We start from the raw sequence: 21,678 nt of genomic DNA, 5'->3' as shown, positions 1-21,678 counted from the left end.
CGTGCATTTGTTTTCTCCGTACATCGCGTAGTTGCTCATTGGCAGTGACAACGCTATCAATACGATTTGGAGTGCTGCGTGAAATATTATTTATGCGCTGTAATCATTGATATTAATGACCAAGGAAATCAAAAATTCCTTACTATCTGATTTCTTTCTTTTCTATCATTCTTTTAAATTATTCAAAATGAGTGGGTGTAAAGATGATAAAACAAAATTGATTCGAAAAAGCATTTCGCTCGACATTAAAATGCAGGTGCTGAGGCGATTAAAAAAGGTGAACGTCAAGTTGACATTGGAGCCACTTTGTCTACTTCTACTATACGAACGATTTAAAAAAAAATAAATAAAAATAAGGACAAAATTAAGTGTTCAGCAACCACAACGATGTTCTTCTGCAACAGAGGTAACACGATCCAGAAACAATGTTTTAGAGGAAACCGGGAAACGCCTTTCCATGTGGATTGATGATGAAACCGAATGCAACATACAATCAAATCTGGCAATAATCATGGAAAGTCTTCTTCACTTAACTGGGCATCTACAGATGCCGCATAGTCCCTCCGATGCTCTGTGATGTTCCACACCAGGCCTCGCCATGTAGTCCTTTTTGCTTTTCTGGTGGCCTCAACTCTGAAGATCAATCACGCCATCCATCCATCCATCTCATTGATGGTCTACCCCTGCCTCTTTTTCCAGGAACTTGACCTTCTATTACTGTTCTGAGAAGTCCCCCTTTCATCCTTTCTATGTGTCCAAAACATTTTAACTTTCTTCTCAATATCCTTAAGAAGCCTTAAAGTTCTGCTGATCTTTTCTAACACCCATTCATTTGTACGCCTTTCAGTATATGATATTCTCCACAGCCTTCTGTAACACCACATCTCAAAAGCAGATATCCGTTTCTTATCTGACTTCTTTAGGTTCCAAGTCTCGCATCCATAAGTTGCTGTTGGAAAAACAACTGCATCCAAAATCCTCAACTTTGTTTCCATGGAGATAGATCCATCCTTTCAGATTTTAGACAGGTCTCTGACTGTTGTTTTAGCCATTCCTAACCTTTTTCTGACGTCTTCTGAACAGCAATTCTTCACATTAATAATGGATCCTAGGTACTCAAACTTGTTGACTTCCTCAATTCTTTCTCCATTAAGGTCCACTTGTTTCTCATATGGACCTTAATGGAGCTTCCCTGTTTGTATTTCCTTTGAGAACCATAATCTTCGTCTTGCTAGGATTGAGTTGACGTCCTCTGCTATTACTGATCTTCTTAACTTTGTCAAGAATTAGTCCTAGTTCTTCCATGTCATTACAAAGGAGTACTGTATCATCAACACACCTCAGATTACTGATCAATCTAGGAAAGTCCAGAAGTATTTTTAATCATATTAAAAAAAAAAAAAAAGAAAGAAAGAGAGAATACGAGCGAAAACTTTGCAGCTAGCAGAGGTTGGTTCGATAGATTAAAAAAAAAGAAGCAACCTCTAGAACATTCGAACCACCGGAGAATCGACGAGTGCAGATACTGAAGCTTCTTCAGTCTTCCCATCAACTTTAAGAGCCATAATTGAAAGAGGAAATTATCCTCCCGAAATAGTTTTTAATGTTGATGAAACCGGAGTTTTCTTGAAGAGAATTTATATCGCGGGAACAAAAGCGAGCGCCAGGATTCAAAGCTGCAAAATACCGTTTAACCCTTCTTCTGGGGTAACGCCAATGGTCATTTCAAATTAAAATTCCAAGAGCCATGAAAGGAATTTTGAAATCGAGTTTACCTGTGATTTGGGAATTTAATAGGAAATTTTGGATCACTATGGACATTTTTAAAAACATCCACACATTTTTGTCCGTTTGTAAAACGCTACTGTGAACTTGAAAAATATTGAACTAAACGTGCTATTACTCATTTTTATTATTAATTGATAATGCTCCAAACCATTCTATCCATTTGTCCGACTTAAAATCTTGCATTCCGGTTGAAATAGTTTTCCTGCCACCCAACACTATGTCGTTAATTCAGCCAATGCTTCAGGGAGTCATATCAATTTTTAAAACATTTTATCTTCGTTGCACCTTTTAGCAACTTATTGATAAAACAGACGGCGAAAATAAGGAATCAGTTGTGCAATTTTGGAAGAAATATAACATCATGGACGCCGTAAGCAACATCGAACTAGCTTGGAAAGAAGTGACTGATAAATTTATGAAAGGAATGTGGAAGAAGATGTGGCCGTAGATATCCATTGTTGACCAAATTGTCAACCTAGTCAATACAGCAGGACTAGGAGATGTAGATGAGCAGGATATTGAGGAGTCGCTGCAGGTTTCTGGCAAGAGCCTTACCAACGACGACCTTCAAGAACAGGCAGAACAAGGGATTCATGCAGAACCTGAAAAATAGTGATTCTGAAAACGAAGAATCCAAAGAACTTGCTACAGATTTCCTCAGTAAAAGTTTGGTGACGATAACCGAAATCTTGATCAATTTGTAGCGATTGATCCAGATTTTGAAAGAAATACAAAAGCAAGACGAGGCGTTTCAGTTGCGATGTCTTGCTACCGACAGTCGCTTAATGAGAGAAAAAGAAAACGACAAATGACACTAGATGACTTCACTAAAAAATCAAGAATTTCAGAAGAGCTGAAACTTTCGACAGCACAAAAATAAACTTTGCATTTCTCTTACATATGTATGTGTTTTATATATTTTGCAAAGTTAATATAAAAATAACTTAAAATTAAAGGAAAATGGTCGGGTGTTCCTCCCTATTTACTATGTGTTAAAATGACCCCGTTTAAAGCTGTTTCGTTTAGCGCGTTGTATTCTAGGAACGCATCCTGAGCGTTAATTCGGTATTATTGTGTGTATAATTATATATATACACACACACACACACACTAGGGGGCCTGGCACTGGCATAGCTAGAACTTTTACCTCCCCTCTCAATACACACCAAAAATATTACAAAAAGTCAAAACGATGCAGGGAAAGAAATTAAAACACTGCTTATGTTTATTTTAGTTGTAAGTATAGTTAATGAAAACTAAGTATTAATTAAGTAATAAAAGTACTAAGTTAATATAAATAGAAGAATCATGGAAAAATAAAATTGTGTCTAACGTGAAAAGTGTCGCCCAGGGCGGTTCGCACCCTCCTAGCAACGCCACTGAGCCCTGACGTCCAACTCCCAGAGTTCGCTGGTAATCCGGATCTCCTTCAATTCTGATGACATGAGACAACAATGTGTTTGTCTCATGAAGGCAAACATATTGTTGGATGTTTCAAAACAATGAAGAGACAAGAAACGTGACATTAAAACGTTTCAAATTTCGGCTTATATATATATATATATATATATATATATATATATAAACCTGCAGCTCACGCCCAAGACCGGCTAACTTGACTATGGCTGAAAAAGATCCTAAGCTCCTCACGTCGGTGACTGGAATCGAACCAGGGGTACTCCTTCCCCAGGCATATAGTTGCGAAGCGCATAGCCATGCTAACCGCGCGAACCCAATTGTTGACACCCATTAAATCTATTTTTTTTTTCTTAAGTTCTTGTGTATGCTTGCTCTGCTAGGGAAAAAAAAAATCTCCTTATGAGACCTGCTGATTCACCTTCAGTTGCAATAAAGTCCATATAAAGATTATTCAAGTCATGTCTGGAATGGGACTAGGCATTTTTCAACTAAAGGACGTTGATGATGTATCGCTTTTACTAAGACGCTATATTTTATTAAGAATTTAACGTCTAATAATCTTTAATATCAGTGACCTCATTGGTAAATATTGTCGAGATGCGTGTTTCTAATAATCACGTGACCCGTTTGGAAGTGAATAATACAAAATGGCAGACATCTGATGTGAGTGTAACTGAAACTGCAGCCTCTTAGCTGCAACCTTGCTTTACTGGGACCTCTCTGTGCCAAATTTATAGAGGCCAGGTAGAAACAAAAGTTCATAATGGATAGCAAGGACTACGATCACATCAGGAATTTAACTTTAATGTTTTTTCTAGATCGCTTAATTGACAAGGGACAGCCGCGTACACTGCACGATTTATCGTGTCAGTTTGGTACTAAGGGATTTACCAAAGAAATGAGGCAGATTGCAGGCGGTAGTCAAGCCGGCCTACGGAAATTTCTTTCTCAGTATCCTGCTTTATTTACTATTGACGGTGATCAGGTAAGAGTTACCTGTTACTCTAACGATGTGTGTGATCCGTCCGGAAAGAATAAACGTGATTATGTTCAAGAAGCTATTGATTACTTTCGAGTAAAATTGGAGCAGTATGGGAATGCTGAAGTGCCAATTAAAAGCTTACTTGGCCATCGCTCTCAAGCTAGTCCTGAAATCCGTCATATTTCAGGCCAGCATGGGAAAGAATTCAGAGATTTCTTGGTTAAGCATCCTGAAGTTTTTGTGGTAAGAGATGATTATGTTGTTCTTAAAAGTGTTTTAGAAAATCTAGATGAAGAATCCAAAGCAGGCATTACAAAAGTTCCAGAGGAAGAGCCTCTTGATCCTTATCTCACATCTAATTTGATTACATTTTTTGAAAATATTATTAAGACAAGAGGACCATTACCAGTGGGTCAGCTGTTTGCCCTTCTTAGTGCGCATTTTCCAAAAGAAATGTGGTCTAAAATGGTAAAGAGTCCACAAGACCTCATTGCATTTTTAAAAATGACTTCACAGATTTTTCATGTACATTCTAATGTAGTTTCACTCTTACCTGATCGTAAAATTGTTTCAGCATCGGTACCTGTGACACCTTCTCAGCCTTATGTTTCAGTAGTAACTTCATTATCAACTCAGTCATCTCCTACAAGTGGTAGTGGTCGCTATTCTGATAAACAGACCATTCAGCAGAGGTTAAAAACACAAATAATGAAAGCAGTAGCAGATAATTCAGCAATGGATTATCGCGACAGAATGACACATGGGCAGTCAGTTATGATTGGGAAAGAACCTATGGATAGTTCACTTATGAGGATAATGAAAAATGTTAGAATCATTACAAAAGTAAAAGAAAGTGCTGCCATTGTGAAGCAGATTTTATCATTTGATTATCCAGTGATATCATTAGATGGAGAAGGTGTAAACTTGGGTCCTACAGGACCTATTACACTACTTCAGATAGCAACAATGGATGAGCAAGTATACATTTTTGATCTTTTGTCCTGCCCTCAGCTGATGGTAGAAGGAGGGCTGAGAGAAGTTCTGCAGTCAGAAAATGTGGTTAAGGTATGTATTTGGACTGCTTGATTGAATTTTTTAAAATTCATTCATAAATTCATAAACTCTTAAATTCATTCAGCATTACTATTACTATACACAGCAGCAGTGCATTCCATTTATACCTTTTGTTCAGCTTCCAGCAATGACAGTCATCCATCTCTCCTCTCTGTATTTGTAAGCTACTCCCATAAACTGAATTTCTTGCCTGTCCTATTTCCCCCCCCCCCCTTCGTATATTAACTTATCGAGGTAACTTACATCATCTTTGTTTTCAAGTCATGCCAATTTTATTGTAATTTTTTCGAAAGCATGTCTTATAACTAATAGTGAGGATAAGAATTAATATCTAAGATTGCTTTCATTTTTTTGAAAGAAATATTTTGAATAGGTAGTTTTTACAGTTATTGCACAACAAACTGTTGATGTGGATCAGTTTTTAAATACCTTAAACACAACTAATCTATGACATTTAATCACCATAGTAACAAAAGACTAAACTCCTGTCACATTTACTAAATATAATGCTTTAAATATATTCATGTATTACAGCACTATGATTTGCAAATGTATGTGTATAACAGTGAGATTATTGAATTCTCACTTGCCTTGTTACCATGGTGATAAACTGGTGTTGATCATTAGCTATTGCTATTAGCCTTCCATCAGGAGAATATAGTCTATTTAAGGTGACTATAGCATGTACTATATATATCTTGCCCAAATTCCTACTTTATACCTTTGCAGTACAATGTAACATTTCAACCAGATGTGTGTAAAGCTTGGTTAGATGTTTGTAAGAAGAACTGGAGCATCTAGAGGAAACTGCTCAAGAATGACAAACTCAGTGCTGGAAAAATCCAACAGCAGATGAGCTATATACATTGGGTAAACATCAATGTGACTCTGCATTATTTTGTTCACTGACTTTTCTTCATCTCTTCTACTTTCTCACATCCTTTTTTTTTCTCTCACAAATTTATACACAAGTACATTACAGCACTTGCATGTACATTTTTTCAGTTTTTAATTATCATAGGGATCCAACCATATCAATATCTAAGTTTTTCTTAGTTATGTGAATTCACAACTTGATAACTCATCGCCAAAAACTGTTCCTCATTTTTCACCAACTTTTCCATACTTTTTTTATATTCTTAACCAGACCAAATTTCACTTCTTTTTTTTATTTATTTATTTTTGTTATAGCTCTCTCTCTCTCTCTCTCTCTCTCTCTCAATTTCCAGTAATCTAAAGTATTAAAGTGTTTCCTTTGATATGTCATGGATGGTTCATCCATATGCAATGAGCTATCAAACCCCCCCATGTGTACATTCACCCTACTTACAGTCAAGTAAGGTGGATGTACACATTATTGTATACATCCACAAATTATATACATTTTGTTATATAATTTTTTTACATAGTCCGAAACTCTGCTCTAAAGACGAAACATGGAACTTTTTCAAGCTGCTTCAGGCCTCCAGTAAGCAGGTCCAAAGTGGCTTGAAAAAGTGAGATACCATTACTCAACAGTCTCATAGCATTCAATCCTATTCCACCTAATAAGTATGATACTCTCCGTGTGCTTAGTTAATTTTTTTACAAATACTATTGATTATCTTGGCATTCATTGAAAACCTATTTGAGTAAAATTGTGAACCATAATCTGATGATGTTGCATGACCAGAAACTTGTAGAATGTATCATAACTTTCAGGGACGAATGCTGGTCTTGAAATTCACGCTTGCTCTTGTATTTCAGGGAGTGAGAGGTGTGATTGAAGTTGATTAGCAGAATAATGAATTACTGACCATTTAAAACTATATATTAAGAAATTTATCTACATTTAATCATACAAATGCAACATTTATTTTACAAATGATATTCTATCTTTTTCAATTTAGCTGTTTAAATACAAATTCTACCCTACAGTTCTTCTTTATGAACTGGTCAATAACATCGTCATAAAAAGTTGGTTGTAACTTAATTTCCCCAAGCAACACACACACACGCATATGGCCTGTGTTTAAGCAACAGAGTGAGATGTCGTGAAATGGCTATGCGTGTGCATGAAATCACAGTGCTGCTGCAAGGACCTGGAAGCTCTTACAAGCAAGCAAGCCAAGGTAGCTTTGACTAGACGAGCAAGAATCGGCCTTCGATACAAAGCTCAATTATTGCCGTGCAAGCTTAAGACATCTTCTGTCTACAAAAATAAAAGCCTAAATGGAATGCTTATAAATGCATGCATTTATTAACAAATAAGTATTACTTCTTTCTCAATTAATGAACTTGCGCAGGAAGCATGGATAATTTGCCCCTGATAACTTTATTTCTCCTACAAAAGATGTTTTCATTAAGCCTACAATTTGCTGGGCTCTTCACTAGTTGTCTTACCAATTCTTTAACTGATTCCCTATCAACCAAAATACCAAATCCTTGTACTTAAGTCTTTCTAAGCCTGACCATTTAAAATTTCCTCTTTGCTGATAATGTGAGGTTGGATAAAAAAAAAAAGTCAACTGTTTACATGACAGTTCTTTACCGACTCGGTTTCCCGAGTGGTTAGTGTATCCACTTTCCAGCCAAAAGGCTGTGGGTTCGAATCCTGCCGTGGGCATGGATGTTTGTGACTAGTGGTGGTGGTGGTGGTGGTGGTCAGCGGTAGATGGCATAAATGATGAAGGTAGTTGCTGTTGGTGGAGTGGTGAAGACAGAGTTGTAGAGTAGGTGCCCCTCTCTCGATGAGTCTTTGGATTTCCTGGAGGTGTTACGTAATAATAATAAACATAATAATAAGCATCATATCAATACATTAAACATGACCTCCAGATACCAAACTTTGGCACCCTGCTTCAAAGCACTTGACTCCTGGAAGATTTCCATCTGACCACTGCTTCTTGTCAGCTGTTGATACATTGAAATTGGTAGGTTCTTATAGGGATTGTATCAAGGGCTTTGCTGAAATCAGAATAAATTGCATCTCAGCCACTATAATAAGATATTTTTCACTTGACTGCTTCATAAAAAGTAAGCAGATTTGTCATAGATCCATCGTTAATGAAATCATGCTGTATCCTGTTCAAGAATTGATCTCTGTTAAGTTAATTTTTGGAAAGGATTCCTAATTTGTCTACTAACTTGTGTTATGCAATGTGAACCATAATCACCTTTTGTTTATGGTTAGGTTTTTAGAATGCTTCAAAAATTCATAGCTAAGCATCTTTTATAGGATGATGATTTCAGTAATTGGTAAAATGTCCCCTCGCCCCCCCCCCCCTCCCAACACCCTTGACAACTGCCCCTGTTCTTATGTTAAAATAGAGGATATTATAGATCCATCCATATTTTATAGCCAATCATAGAACAAGATTTTTAGTTTTATAATTTACCAGAGAGCTTATGAGAATATAACCTTTGGCATCAGAGTTGCCTTGGACTATCTGTTCACCTTTTATTAATGCTTAAATTAGGTTTCCCTGCTGTGATAGCTGTTTAAAACTGTTGGTTCTCATCAGATGCCAGATTGAAACCGCAAGGGAGAAAAAATCCTCGGTTCAATGCAGTACGAATGCCATGTTAGAAAGTTAAATTCATAAGTGAATTCTTAGCAGGTGTGCAATCATTTACTAAAGTATAGAGCCAAAAAATCAATTTGGTATAAATCTATGTTATAGATCCATCCATAAGTTTCTATATTTGGCTATAAAATATGGATGGATAGATCCATAATATCTTCCATTTTAATGTCTTAGAATTCAAGGAAGTACAGGAAGATGATTTGATGTTAAATCAAGTGTGAGACAAGAATGCATCTTATCTATACTGTTATTCATCATCTATATGAATCACATTATGAAGGAAAGTGACATTAGGCCAGATATTAAAATTGGATATATTTAACTTTGTTCTTTGCTTTATATGGATGATGTTATACTCTTAAATAAATCCAATACAAGTGCGCAGGAGAATTGAATAACTTCTGTAATAAATTTGTTAATAAAAAGATTGTGAACGTAGGTAGGAACATTAAAAACATCATCTGCATACTAAACTGGGAATCTGTAGAGCAAGTAAAATGTTTCTGCTCTTTAGCACAACTTTTAGTGAAGATAGAATAATGAATGCTTCTATGGTGGGGAGTCAGGTGAATAAATTTATATGGAATAAAAGAGAAATTGGACAAAATACAAAATACAGAACCTACTGTTCTGATAATTGAAGAGTTGGATAAATGGCAAATTACTGTGAGATTTTATCTCTCTTCCCATAGAAAACTTACTTGTAAAAACAGTAAATTTCTTTTAATGAGTAGCTGAATAGAAAGTGGCATAGAAATCACTTTGCTAAAAATATTGTTTATATTAAAACTGATATTACTTTGAATTTGTTTTTATGAGGGGAATCTGGAAAGTTCTGATAAACACCTAAAACAAAAATTAATTAATTTTATGTCTTCTTATATATCCTAAAAGAAAAAGAACAATTATTACAATTTGATGAAACATGGGGGTTAAAGGGTTTTAAGATATGTTCTTTCTTGAGGTTATATCAGTTGCTTTAATATCATGTTTGTTCTGGGTGTTTATCTGAACTTTCCCAACCCCTTCCTCATATTTTGTTTTAATGACAAGGGTTGTGTACTAGTGGTTTTAGATACCAGCTGTTTAATAGTGACATGCTGTAGATATAATGCTAACTTTTAAAAAATGATTTCACACATGTTGAGGAAACTAGAATTTATTAAATACTTCTATATCTTTTAATCAATATATCATGAGCATCATTCAGGGAGAAAACAGAAGAATTGACTACATTTAAAATATGAACACAAGAATGAGTCATTCAGCACATGCATACTTCTACCTGTCTCAGTTGCAGCTATGTGAGTAGGAGGAAACACTATTCAAGTTCTAGGGAAACAGGTATAGTTATGTAATTAAAGAATTCTAAACAATTAATTGCAATTACTTCCCAAAACTTAGAGATAGACATGTAGCGTGTTCAATCAAGATTAGGATGATGATATAGGACCTTGAGGTTATCTCTGAGTACCACCTGTTTGGGAGTGGTGACAACAAGTCCTTGCATGTCCATGCTTTATAAATCTTCCTTCAATTTACAGATTATATGGTTGACACCCTGCAGTTAAACTCCTACACACACACACACACACACACACACACACACACACACACACAAAATTTGCCCAATGAGTGACATGCACCACCAACACAATATGTATTCATTACTGAATATCTGGCATCCTCTGTGACTCAACTCTTTCCTCATTACATCATGCATAATGCTGTTTGCAAGAAGGGCTTACACATTTGTCAGGTCTGATTATCTCATGCCAAAGGTAATCAGACCTGGAATCACCTTTGTACAGTAGTGTCTACTTTGGTTTAAGATTTCCTTACTGTTGCTTTCATTTGCTGCCTCTACCACTCTCCAAAATCTGAGTTTACAAAATTACATGACTGTCTATCACTGAAAATCAATTGCATATGGTCTTATTACCCTAACAGTGTAGTCTTTTAAGTGAGATAATCTTTGGTGATTTCAATGTCAACAGTTCAGATTAGCTTCCCAACTCCAGAGACTATGAGCCTACCAGAATTTCAGGTAATTTTCATTATTCTCCCCAACATCCTGTACCTCTTCTTAACCTGCTCTCACTCCAAATAAATCACTGATATTAGCTCTCCTCTTGGCAAATTGAATCATAACCTTGATTATGTTTACTTTTCTTAAATGCCCTTCTTTCAGTTAAAGTTTGTATTCTTTGACAGCAGTGTCAGTTGGAATTTCTGTGCCTCATTTCCATGATCTGACAATTTTTATTTATTTTTATGTGGTTCCCACCCATGAAAGGATATTAGTAAACCCGTAGTATGCGTGTACTGTGAATGGGCCAAGGATTTTTTTTTCATCATTTTTATCAATGTTTTATATTTTTTGTAATTTTTTAATTTATTTTTGCATAATCTGGAAACTAAAGAACATTGGCTGATGAAATACATCATCCACCTAAAGACATCGCAAACATCCATGCTTATATCATGATTCAAATTCATTACCTGTTGGTTGAAGAGCAGATACATTAACCACTTGGCCAATCATGCTGGCAATTGCTTATGTTCTTCTGATCCTAGCCCCTACTCTGATCTAATAACAGAAATTATTCTCACTGAGATGAGAGCATTTATTCCTCACTCTACTCAAAACTCTTGATTCATCTAAGCCCTGATTCTCCAACAGTTGTGCCAAAGTAGCCAGGCCAGTTCAGCATATGCCTAAGTTCAAAAACTCCAGTCTCTCCTTCAAGTTACACTAAAGCTAGTAACAACTGCAGAAACAAACATATGAAAAAATAAAATAAACAAATCCAAAGCAAACATTTGTAATAACCAAATGCACTAAACTTATCTCCTGCTCAAATGGCAGTCAGGCCTTCTGGTCTTTGCTAAGAAATTGCATCCCACAGAAATTGCATCTGTGGGATGTAATTTCTGTCCTTTCACTTTTCCATCTCTCTCACATCCTGATGGTATAATAGTAACATGTAAAGAAAAGGCAGACTTGTTATCATTCCCCCCCCCCCCCCCAAGACTCTTGTATAGATGACAAAGGTAAATCTTCCAATATGCAACTATCCACTATATGTCTTCTCTGAACTTCAAACCTCTATGCACCATTATCTCCAGATCCCTAGCCTCATCAATTTCCAGTAATCCAGTACTATCAATATGATACAAAGTATGTAATCTTTTCATCCTCCTTATATTTTGCAACATTAAATTGACAACCATTATCCTTTGCCTAAACTGCCAGTTTATTTAAATCATCTTACAGAATATCTACATCACTTAACTATTGTTCTCCTCAGTTTTGCATCCAGCAAACAACTGAACATTTCCCTTAAATCTTCCAGTATATCATTAAGGTACAAATTAAAGAGTGGTCCTAGTACAGAGCTCCGGGACACTCCACTAGATGCCCTTCTTCACCTTGATTCAACTCTAGCATGCACCACCCTGCACTCATTATGTTAATTTGCTGATTCATGTCATTCTATAGCAGTAACCAACAATATATTTTGTCCTACTGGCTTCTGATGCCTGGTGTTGAGACAGCCTCTAATGAACCATCTCTCAGATCTATAATTCTCCTTAACTTCTATTTTTGTTGGTTGAAGTTTTTCAGCTATCACACCCATCCTCCTACCTCCCAAAATACATCCCTTGCATTCTGTCCCTGTGAGTACATCATTCTCTGTCAACCAGAGTTCTTGCTGATGCTGATAATTTTTGGCCAAGTCAAGCTGACCAATGCCAAAAACTCTTCTCCTTTATTTCCAATACTTTGGGCATTTGTGTATATGCATTTCAACATCCCATTGTGGATGTTGAAATGTATATTTCAACATCCACATTATATTGAAATAAATTACCCTTGCATCTTGCAATCATTTATCCCAAGAGTGGCTAGACACTTGCTTGATTGCTTCCCCCCCCTTTCCCCAGAATATCTCTAGTTTCTCTGATTTTGCACTTACATCTAGATGATGGTCTGGAAGATCTGAGAAAGTGTGTTCATGCTGCACTTAGCTTATAATTTGTGATTTATAAAATGCAGAAGTTATGTACTGAAATGCTGGTTTTTAGAGAAACCAGACATAGAATTCCTTAATTGAAGTTATGGTGGTGGTGATCATTTCTGTTGTTGGGGATAGCCAAAAAAAGACCAGTGTGGACTTTTGTTTATCTTCATTTAACTTCTGGTATAAAACTTACATGTTTCTTAATAAGAATTAGATTTTATTAAACTTAACAAGAAAACCTGACAAGTTTTGCAAGTTTCACCTTTACATCATCAGGTAGATACAACCTCTAATGACCCATCTCTCAAGGCTTGTATTAAAAAAAAAAAAAAATATATATATATATATATATATAATATAATATAATATAAAAATTACAAAACAGATTTTTCATAAATTTCAACAGCCTAATACATATAAACAGATTGACAAAAACTATTTCCTCCACCTTGGGAGATTGCAAAACATGAGGAATTTTCTGTCAAGAAGAAAACATGCCTTGGTAATTTACCTTTTATGACAGAGTGACAACTTAGTTGGATAAAGGAAATGGTTACATAATGATTCTGCTGCAAAAGGTATTTGAGAGGATACCACATGGAACTTTGTTATGCAAATTAGAATAGAAAGGGGTCGATAGGACACTGGTAATATGGATAAAAGGGTGGCTGCAGGACAGATATCAAAGTGGTATATGGAGGAACAGAATCCAGTAAAAAGCAGGTGTAGTGGTGTGATGCAAGATTCCATGCTAGGACCACTGATGTTTAATTTGTACATAAATGATATAGGAAATATTCAGTTTACTGATCATGAAACATTAGGTAGAGTAATAGCTATTAGGGCGAGGAAACAGGAAATCCAAATGCAATAAAGGCAATATGGATGGAATACTACCAAGAAACCTTTAAGAATGAAAGCAATAACTACCTAATAACAAAGCCCCATACTAACTCAAGACATGACACCTTAATGATCCTTCCATCGGAAGTGGAGAATAGAATGCTCTAAAGCAAATGAAATCTGACAAAGCACCAGAGATAGACCAAATTCCATCAGAACTCTGGAAAGAAGGAAGTGGTGTGATGCAAGATTCCATGCTAGGGCCACTGATGTTTAATTTGTACATAAATGATATAGGAAATATTCAGTTTACTGATCATGAAACATTAGGTAGAGTAATAGCCATTGGAGCGAGGAAACAGGAAATCCAAATGCAATAAAGGCAATATGGATGGAACACTACCAAGAAACCTTTAAGAATGAAAGCAATAACTACCTAATAATAACAAAGCCCCATACTAACTCGAGACATGACACCTTAATGATCCTTCCATCGGAAGTGGAGAATGCTCTAAAGCAAATGAAATCTGACAAAGCACCAGAGATAGACCAAATTCCATCAGAACTCTGGAAAGAAATTTTAAAGTTGTTTTAAAGCAAACAACTTTAAAATTCCTTACCACACTTTTCAACAAAATCATTAAATCAGGAGAAATATCAGAAGATTGGAGAACAGGAATTATCATACCAATTTACAAGAAAGGTGATAAAAAAAAATTGTAAAAACTACAGATCAATCGCATTACTCAGCCATGCTTACAAAATATTTACAAGTGTCTTACAGAACAGAATCAAGAGCACATATGAGATCATTCTTAGTGAAGAACAGGCAGGCTTCAGAAAGAATTGTTCCACATTGGATCGGATCTTCATAATACAAAGACCAGCAGAATTATACTGGGAACATAACAAAAATATCTATTACTGTTTTATAGATTTTAAACAGGCATTCGACTCAATAAACAGAGTAACCTTATTAAGAATATTAAAACAGAAACAAATTGATGAAGATACCTAAACTTCTTAGAAAAATATTATAGTCTCACAGAAGCAATAATTAAACTCAATTGTATAACAACATATAAAATAAATGTCAGTAAAGGAGTAGCCCAAGGATGTTCCATCTCCCCATACCTTTTTAACATCTACCTAGAGGATGTGGTTAACCAATCCTTGGAAGGAGAAAAAGGGGTCAATCTAAATGGTTATAACCTTAATAACATAAAATACGTAGATGACATTGTAATGATAGCAGATACAAAAGAAAAAATGGTGAACCTAATAACCAAACTAAACAATATGGCTAAAGAATACAGCATGAATACATAAATACAGACAAAACAAAAATCTTGATAATTGGAAGAAACGAAGAAAAACTAAACTTCTCCTTGAATGGATCAACAATTGAACAGGTAAAACAATTCAACTATTTAGGAACAGTAATAACAGAACACCTAGCTACCATGACCACTATTAAACATACAATATTGACTGCATGGTTATCATTTAATAAGCTAGGTAAAAATCTGGAAAAGTAATAAAATTTCCAAACCTCTAAAAATAAAATTATATAATGCAATTATGATACTCACTGTGCTATATGCTTCAGAAACTTGGACACTCAAGAAGACAGAGATATGAAAACCGGAGGCTTTCGAGATGAAATATCTCAGAAAAATAAATAAAACAAAATGGACAGAAAAGAAAAAACAAATGAAACTGTAAGGCAAGACCTAAAATATACAGACTCATTAATTGAAAAGATCAAAAGAAGAAAATTTCAGTGGTACAGACATGTCGAGAGAATGCCATCAAAAAGACTACCCAACCTTGCTCTGTATGCAAGAAAAAAAGGAAGATCAAGAAGTAAATGGATAACAACAATAAAGGTCAACTCTAGATTATAAACATATACAGTTCACCAGTCATGCAAGAAACCGAGACTCCTGGAGGTTGTTGTGGAAACATAGACTCAACCTGTCCCCGACGGAAGAGGACAGTAAGTAATAGTTAATCAAGACAATGGGGAAAGCTTTCAGAATGATTCAAATAGACTGTCAGTATGGGCAAAGATAATGGGTGTCAGTTTAATGGGGAGAAATGTAAAGTTATACATTTTATGATAAATTGATTACAAACTGTATAGCACATTGATGGAACTATACTCCAGGAAATAGATGTAGCTAGGGATTTAGGAGTAATAGTAGACAGAAAATTGAAGTTTAGGGGGCATATTGCTAATATTACTTGGCTATTTGTGTTCTTTAATAGCCAAGTAGAGATAAGGCAGTTATTTCTCTTTATATGGCCTTTATACATCCACATCTGAATTACTGTACTCAGGTCTGGTCTCCTGTTTTTCTTTGGAATGAGGAAGTGGTGGAGAGAATTCAGAATCTTGTAACCAAGATGTGAGTGATCTGTTCCCTATGAGGATAGATTGAGGGTGTGTGGATTGCAAAAGTTGATTGATGGACAAAAAAAGAGAGGCTATGATAGAAACATTTAATTTACTCAAAGGGTTTTATAGGATTGATACAGGGGAAATGTTTCACAATTTGGCTAGAGGGTTCAGAACAAGAAGTCATCCCTGGAAGTTGAGTAAAGGTATGGTTAGTAGGGTTGCGAGGACCATTTTTTGCTTAGAGTGGTGAATGAATAGAATGGGTTGTCAGTATCAGTTGTGACTGCTTTGTCTGTTAATGGGTTCAAGGAAAGGTATGATAGATTTTGTGGGTAGTTTGGGTGTCCTGTGATAAGTCTTGTCTTTGAACACCATGGAAGTGACCATACAATAATAATAATTAGTTCATTAAACTAAACAATCAAACCTCACAATTTTCAACTTGTATCATTAGGGATAGGTACATGACTTTTATAAAAAAAAAATAAATAAATAAATAAATAATAATAATAAATAAATAAATAAATATATAAAAAACTATAAAAATAATTACACAACAGGTTTTTCATCAACAATAATACATGAGGATGGTCTGAAAAGTTCTTGACCGTAGATGGCAACACTATCAGCGAGATCTCTTTTTTCTAAGTAGCTACATCTGTCATAAGCATCCATGTGAAATTGCAAGTCATTCTATCAAGTAGTTTGTTTTATACAGCTGTCTGTATCCCTTGAAAATGGATAAAATCGAGTATCGTGCAGTTATAAAATTCTTTGTAAAAGAAAGTTTAACAGCAAAAAAAATTCATTTGAAGTTTATAAAATTTTATGGGCACTCTTCTCCTTCGTTTTCGACAATTAAGAAATGGACTGCCGAGTTTAAACGTGGCCGTACCAGCCTTGAAGGACGTCCAAAAGTGTAACAATACCAGAAATCATTGATCAATTGCACTGTATGGTATTGGATGACTGGCTAGTCAAGGTGCTGAAATTGTTGAGACTATAGGCATTTCAAAAGAATGTGTAATATCTTTTGCATGAAGAATTGCATGTGAAAAAAGCTTTGCACAAGATGGGTGCCGCGCTTGCTCACAGCAGATCAAAAATGCACTCGCATAAAAATCTCGGAACAGTGCTTGGAGCATTTTAACAAGAAAAAACTGATTTTGTGCGTCAATTTATTACTATGGATTAGACTTGGATTCACCATTACACACCAGAATCCAAACAGCAGTCAAAACAGTGGACAGAAGCCAGTTGTTCAGTGCCAAAGAAAACAAAGTCAGTTCCATCAGCAGGAAAGGTAATGGCATCGGTGTTTCGGGATACTAAATGAATTTTGTTTATTAATTATCTTGAAAAGGGTAAAAAAAGTAACCAGGGAATATTATTATTACAAAATACCTCCAGGGAGTCCAAAGACTCATTGTGGGAGGGCACCTACTCTACAACTCTCTGTCTCCACCCCTCCACCAACTGCAATTACCTTCATCATTTACACCAATGCCATCTACCACTGACCACCATCACCACTAATATTTTCACAGACAGTCGCAAACATCCATGCCCACGGCAGGATTCGAACCCACAGCCTTTTGGCTGGAATAAGTGGTTAGCATATCCGCTAACCACTTATTCTGATCTTTTAACCAGACTAGAAGAAAAAAATTCATGAGAAAAGATCTGGTTTGCAGAAGGAAAAAATCATCTTTCATCAGGACAATGCACCTGCCCACAAAAGTGTTTTGACAATGGGAAAATTAAGGGATCTGCACATTGAATTGTTGGTAATTAGTTTACAGAATTAACAATGCATATAAAGTATATTAATTAAAGGTAACGTTAATGAATAACTTCTATATTTCGGCAACATCACATTGCCATCTTCAGGAACGTAAAGATATGGTATGTGCATGCAGGCACTAACACAAAGCAAATGAGGAAGAAAGCAAGAAACTAATAATGTTCCTAAAGTCCTAATGGTGCCCTCTTGCGGGCTAATTTGGCAGTTGGGCTGAAGTTCTCATAATGTAAGTCTCCCAAATTTGGGGTAGTTTCATGCACCCAAATTTGTTGAGGTTAGGAACGTTTTTTAGAGCTGCTGAAGATTCTTTGAATAATCTTTCGTATTAAACTTGCTGCGATGAATTATTTTTGTTTTCTTCCAACGAATTTTATGGTGGGTATCTAAGGCATGGTCTGCCAGCCCAGAGTGGCTGTACTGGTGAAACCGGATGTAGTCTTGGTGTTCTGAAATCCTGATATTTGTTGTTCTGCCTGTTTGGCCAAAGTAGGACAATTTGCAGCTGCAAGAGACCTAGTATACACTAGGTAAGTCTAGGCGAAGTGATTGGTCTTTGGTAGAGCGGATAACGGATGCCAACTTTTTATATGGTCTGTAACAGGAAGTAAGGTCATATTTTTTGAGGATATTGGTTATTTTCTCAGAAGTGCCCTGGATGTGGGGATGGTGATAGACTTGGTGTAATCTTTATTGTAGAGGGGGGTTGTGGTTTACTGGTTTTAGTATTTTTTGGATTTTTTTGGGGTTATAGCCATTGGCTAAGAAAGTGTTGAGGATGTGGTTTAGTTCAGTAGTTAGGGCCTTGTCATCTGAGCAGATTAATTTTGCCCTGTTATATAGTGTTTTTATAACCCCATATTGTTGTCGGGGGGGGGAGACTGCTGGTGAATGTATCTGCCAGTATGGGTGGGTTTTCTGTGAACAGAGAAAACCAAAGATCCATCAAGCTGGCGGGTGATTAAAGTGTCTAGGTAGGGGAGGGTGTTGTTCTCCTCTTTTTCTAAGGTGAACTGGACTCTGGGGTGTTGGTTGTTTAAGTGTGTTAGGAAGGAATGGAGTGTGTCTGAGCCATGTGGCCAAATAGCAAACACATCATCCACATAACGAAGCCAAATAGTGGGTTTTTGTGGGGCGGAGTTTAAGGCTTTCTCTTCAAATGTCTCCATAAAGAAATTGGTCAAGGGGTGGGAAAAGCGGTGAACCCATGGCTGTCCCCTCTATCTGTTTGTAGAACCAAAAAAATCCAAAAAATACTAAAACCAGTAAACCACAACCCTCCCTCCACAATAAAGATTACACCAAGTCTATCACCATCCCCCTACATCCAGAGCACTTCTGAGAAAATAACCAATATCCTCAAAAAATATGACCTTACTTCCTGTTACAGACCATATAAAAAGTTGGCATCCCTTATCCGCTCTACCAAAGACCAACCACTTCCCCTAGACCTACCTTGCAGCTGCAAATTGTCCTACTTTGGCCAAACAGGTAGAACAACAAATATCAGGATTTCAGAACACCAAGACTACATCAGGTTTCACCAGTACAGCTGCTCTGGGCTGGCAGACCATGCCTTAGATACCCACCATAAAATTCGTTGGAAGAAAACAAAAATAATTCATCGCAGCAAGTTTAAATACGAAAGATTATTCAAAGAATCTTCAGCAGCTGTAAAAAAAAACGTTCCTAACCTCAACAAATTTAGGTGCATGAAACTACCCCAAATTTGGGAGACTTACATTATGAGAACTTCAGCCCAACTGCCAAGACTACCAAATTAGCCCACAAGAGGGCACAATTAGGACTTTAGGAACATTATTAGTTACTTGCTTTCTTCCTCATTTGCTTTGTGTTAGTGCCTGCGTGCACATGCCATATCTTTATGTTCCTGAAGATGGCAATGTGACATTGCCGAAATATAGAAGTTATTCATTAAAGTTACCTTTAATTAATATACTTTATATGCGTTGTTAATTCCGTAAACTAATTACCAGTTATGTCTGACCAACGTATAAGCCTTGCTACTAGAAACATTGAATTGTTGGCCCATCCACCCTATTCCCCAGATTTTGCTCCCTCTGACTTCTATCTCTTCCCAAAACTAAAACTCTTCCTTGCTGGTCAGCGTTTTTCTTCAAATCAAGACGTGATTGCAGATCTTACTGAGAACCACTACAGGGACAGGATAATGGCTCTGGAGCATCGCTGGAATAAATGTATTAGTTTTAAGGGAGATTATGTTGAAAACTAAAAATAATTTTGAAATTATAAATTCATTTTTTCATTGCTAGGCTGAGAACTTTTCAGACCACCCTCGTATAAAGAGTGACATAAAAACCTTGGAATAACTAATGAGTACTTGAACAAAGCTAGATGTTGCTGTCATGTTCTGTGTCATAAAGCATGTCAATTTGCCACCCCCGTGGCTGTTAGATTTCTTAAATGCAGACCAAACTTGTGGTGGAACACTGTGTAACAAAAACCAAGGTTTTTTTTTTTTTTTTATGTTGATCCCATATCCAAGAAGTTAAGAAACCTGTATGTGCCACGTATAGGATGCAAATGAGGATTGAGATAGAAGTTTTTTATTTTTTTATTAAGAGTTATAGTTTGGGAACACTTCCTGAGAAAGACTGTTCCAGAGGACAGAATAAAAGAGGAAGAGAAGAAACAGGTTCGGTGTTTTGCGGATGTGTACAGTACAGGGATCCTGAGCTGCTGCTTTTGTATTAACAGGTGCAACAAAAAGTGAAGGAATGATGATTGCCAATTCACTGGAGCAGTGACCATGGAAGTATCTATAAAATAGACGGTGCCAAAACATTACAATCTAAAATAAAGGTTGAAGTGAATTTGTAAGAAAGAGATCATCTATCATGGACGGGCATCAAGGATTTTAAGAGAATATTTAGGTGCACCATCCCAAACATGTGAACAGTATTCTAAGCACGTATGGATTTGGGATTTGTATATTATAGTTAGTTGGGTGTAAAGTAGCTTCTTGAACGAAAGAGAATGCCTAGTTTTTTTGGATGCTGACAGGGCTATTGATGTGATGTATTTATGCCAGAAGAGAAGAGAGTGGAGGTAAATTTTGATCCAAACAGAGATCTGATCTTGTCTGATGATTTGTGCATTATTAAGGGTAGGTGAGCTGAGATCTCTTTTGCGAGAGAAAAGGCAAGACAGTGTTTTGGTGGAATTGAAAGCGACAAGGTTTTCCTTGCCCCCATTGGAGGGTAGTATGTAGATCAATGTTTAACACTGGTTGAAGATGATATTGTAGCATGAGGGTGTCAGAGAACTGTGTGGTATATCAAACAAGTAGGATGAGTGGAGAGTACTATCATCTGAAAAGCGGTGGATAGAATTAGTAGTGATTGCAAGTAGGTTATTTATGAACAGGTGATAGGGACAGCCTTGAGGCACTCCAGCATTGATGAGCTTGAAGAGAGGTACCATCTACCATGACTTGCAGTGAACAACAACCAGAGAGAAAGTTTGCTACCTAATTAGAGAGGGTGGCAGGGAGACCACAAGATAGTAGTTTGTTAAGCAGGCCATGATGCCACACACACACATGGTCAAAAACTCTGGACTGCACAGGTTTCTCTGAACCTTTACATGGCAAGAGTCTGGTGGTCAGTACAGTAACGAGGGTATGAAGCGCCTGTGGCAAGTGTCTAACTTGTGCCCCCTTCAACCCCAAAATGGCAAATTTTGAAAAATTGAAATGTAACAAGTTAAATTTTACTAAATGCAATATGTTAATA

At 36.4% G+C, this 21,678-nt stretch overlaps 1 protein-coding gene across 1 annotated transcript in view; it reads left to right on the top strand.

Moving 5' to 3' along the window:
* Positions 1-3,970: 3,970 nt before the first annotated feature.
* egl (Egl_like_exo domain-containing protein) overlaps positions 3,971-21,678 on the top strand; it is an 86,626-nt gene continuing 68,918 nt past the window's right edge. The window contains exon 1 of the mRNA XM_090391186.1: positions 3,971-5,254. Coding sequence (XP_090247312.1) covers positions 3,971-5,254 — 1,284 coding nt within the window. The remainder of the gene's footprint in view (positions 5,255-21,678) is intronic.

Source organism: Typopeltis vanoorti, chromosome 1, assembly GCF_054136105.1.
Source record: "Typopeltis vanoorti isolate ZY-2024b chromosome 1, IOZ_Tvanoo_1.0, whole genome shotgun sequence".
In the NCBI taxonomy this organism is placed as follows: Eukaryota; Metazoa; Arthropoda; class Arachnida; order Uropygi; family Thelyphonidae; genus Typopeltis; species Typopeltis vanoorti.
The sequence above is the reverse complement of the archived record's forward strand: the minus strand, read 5'-3'. Positions and strand labels throughout refer to the sequence as shown.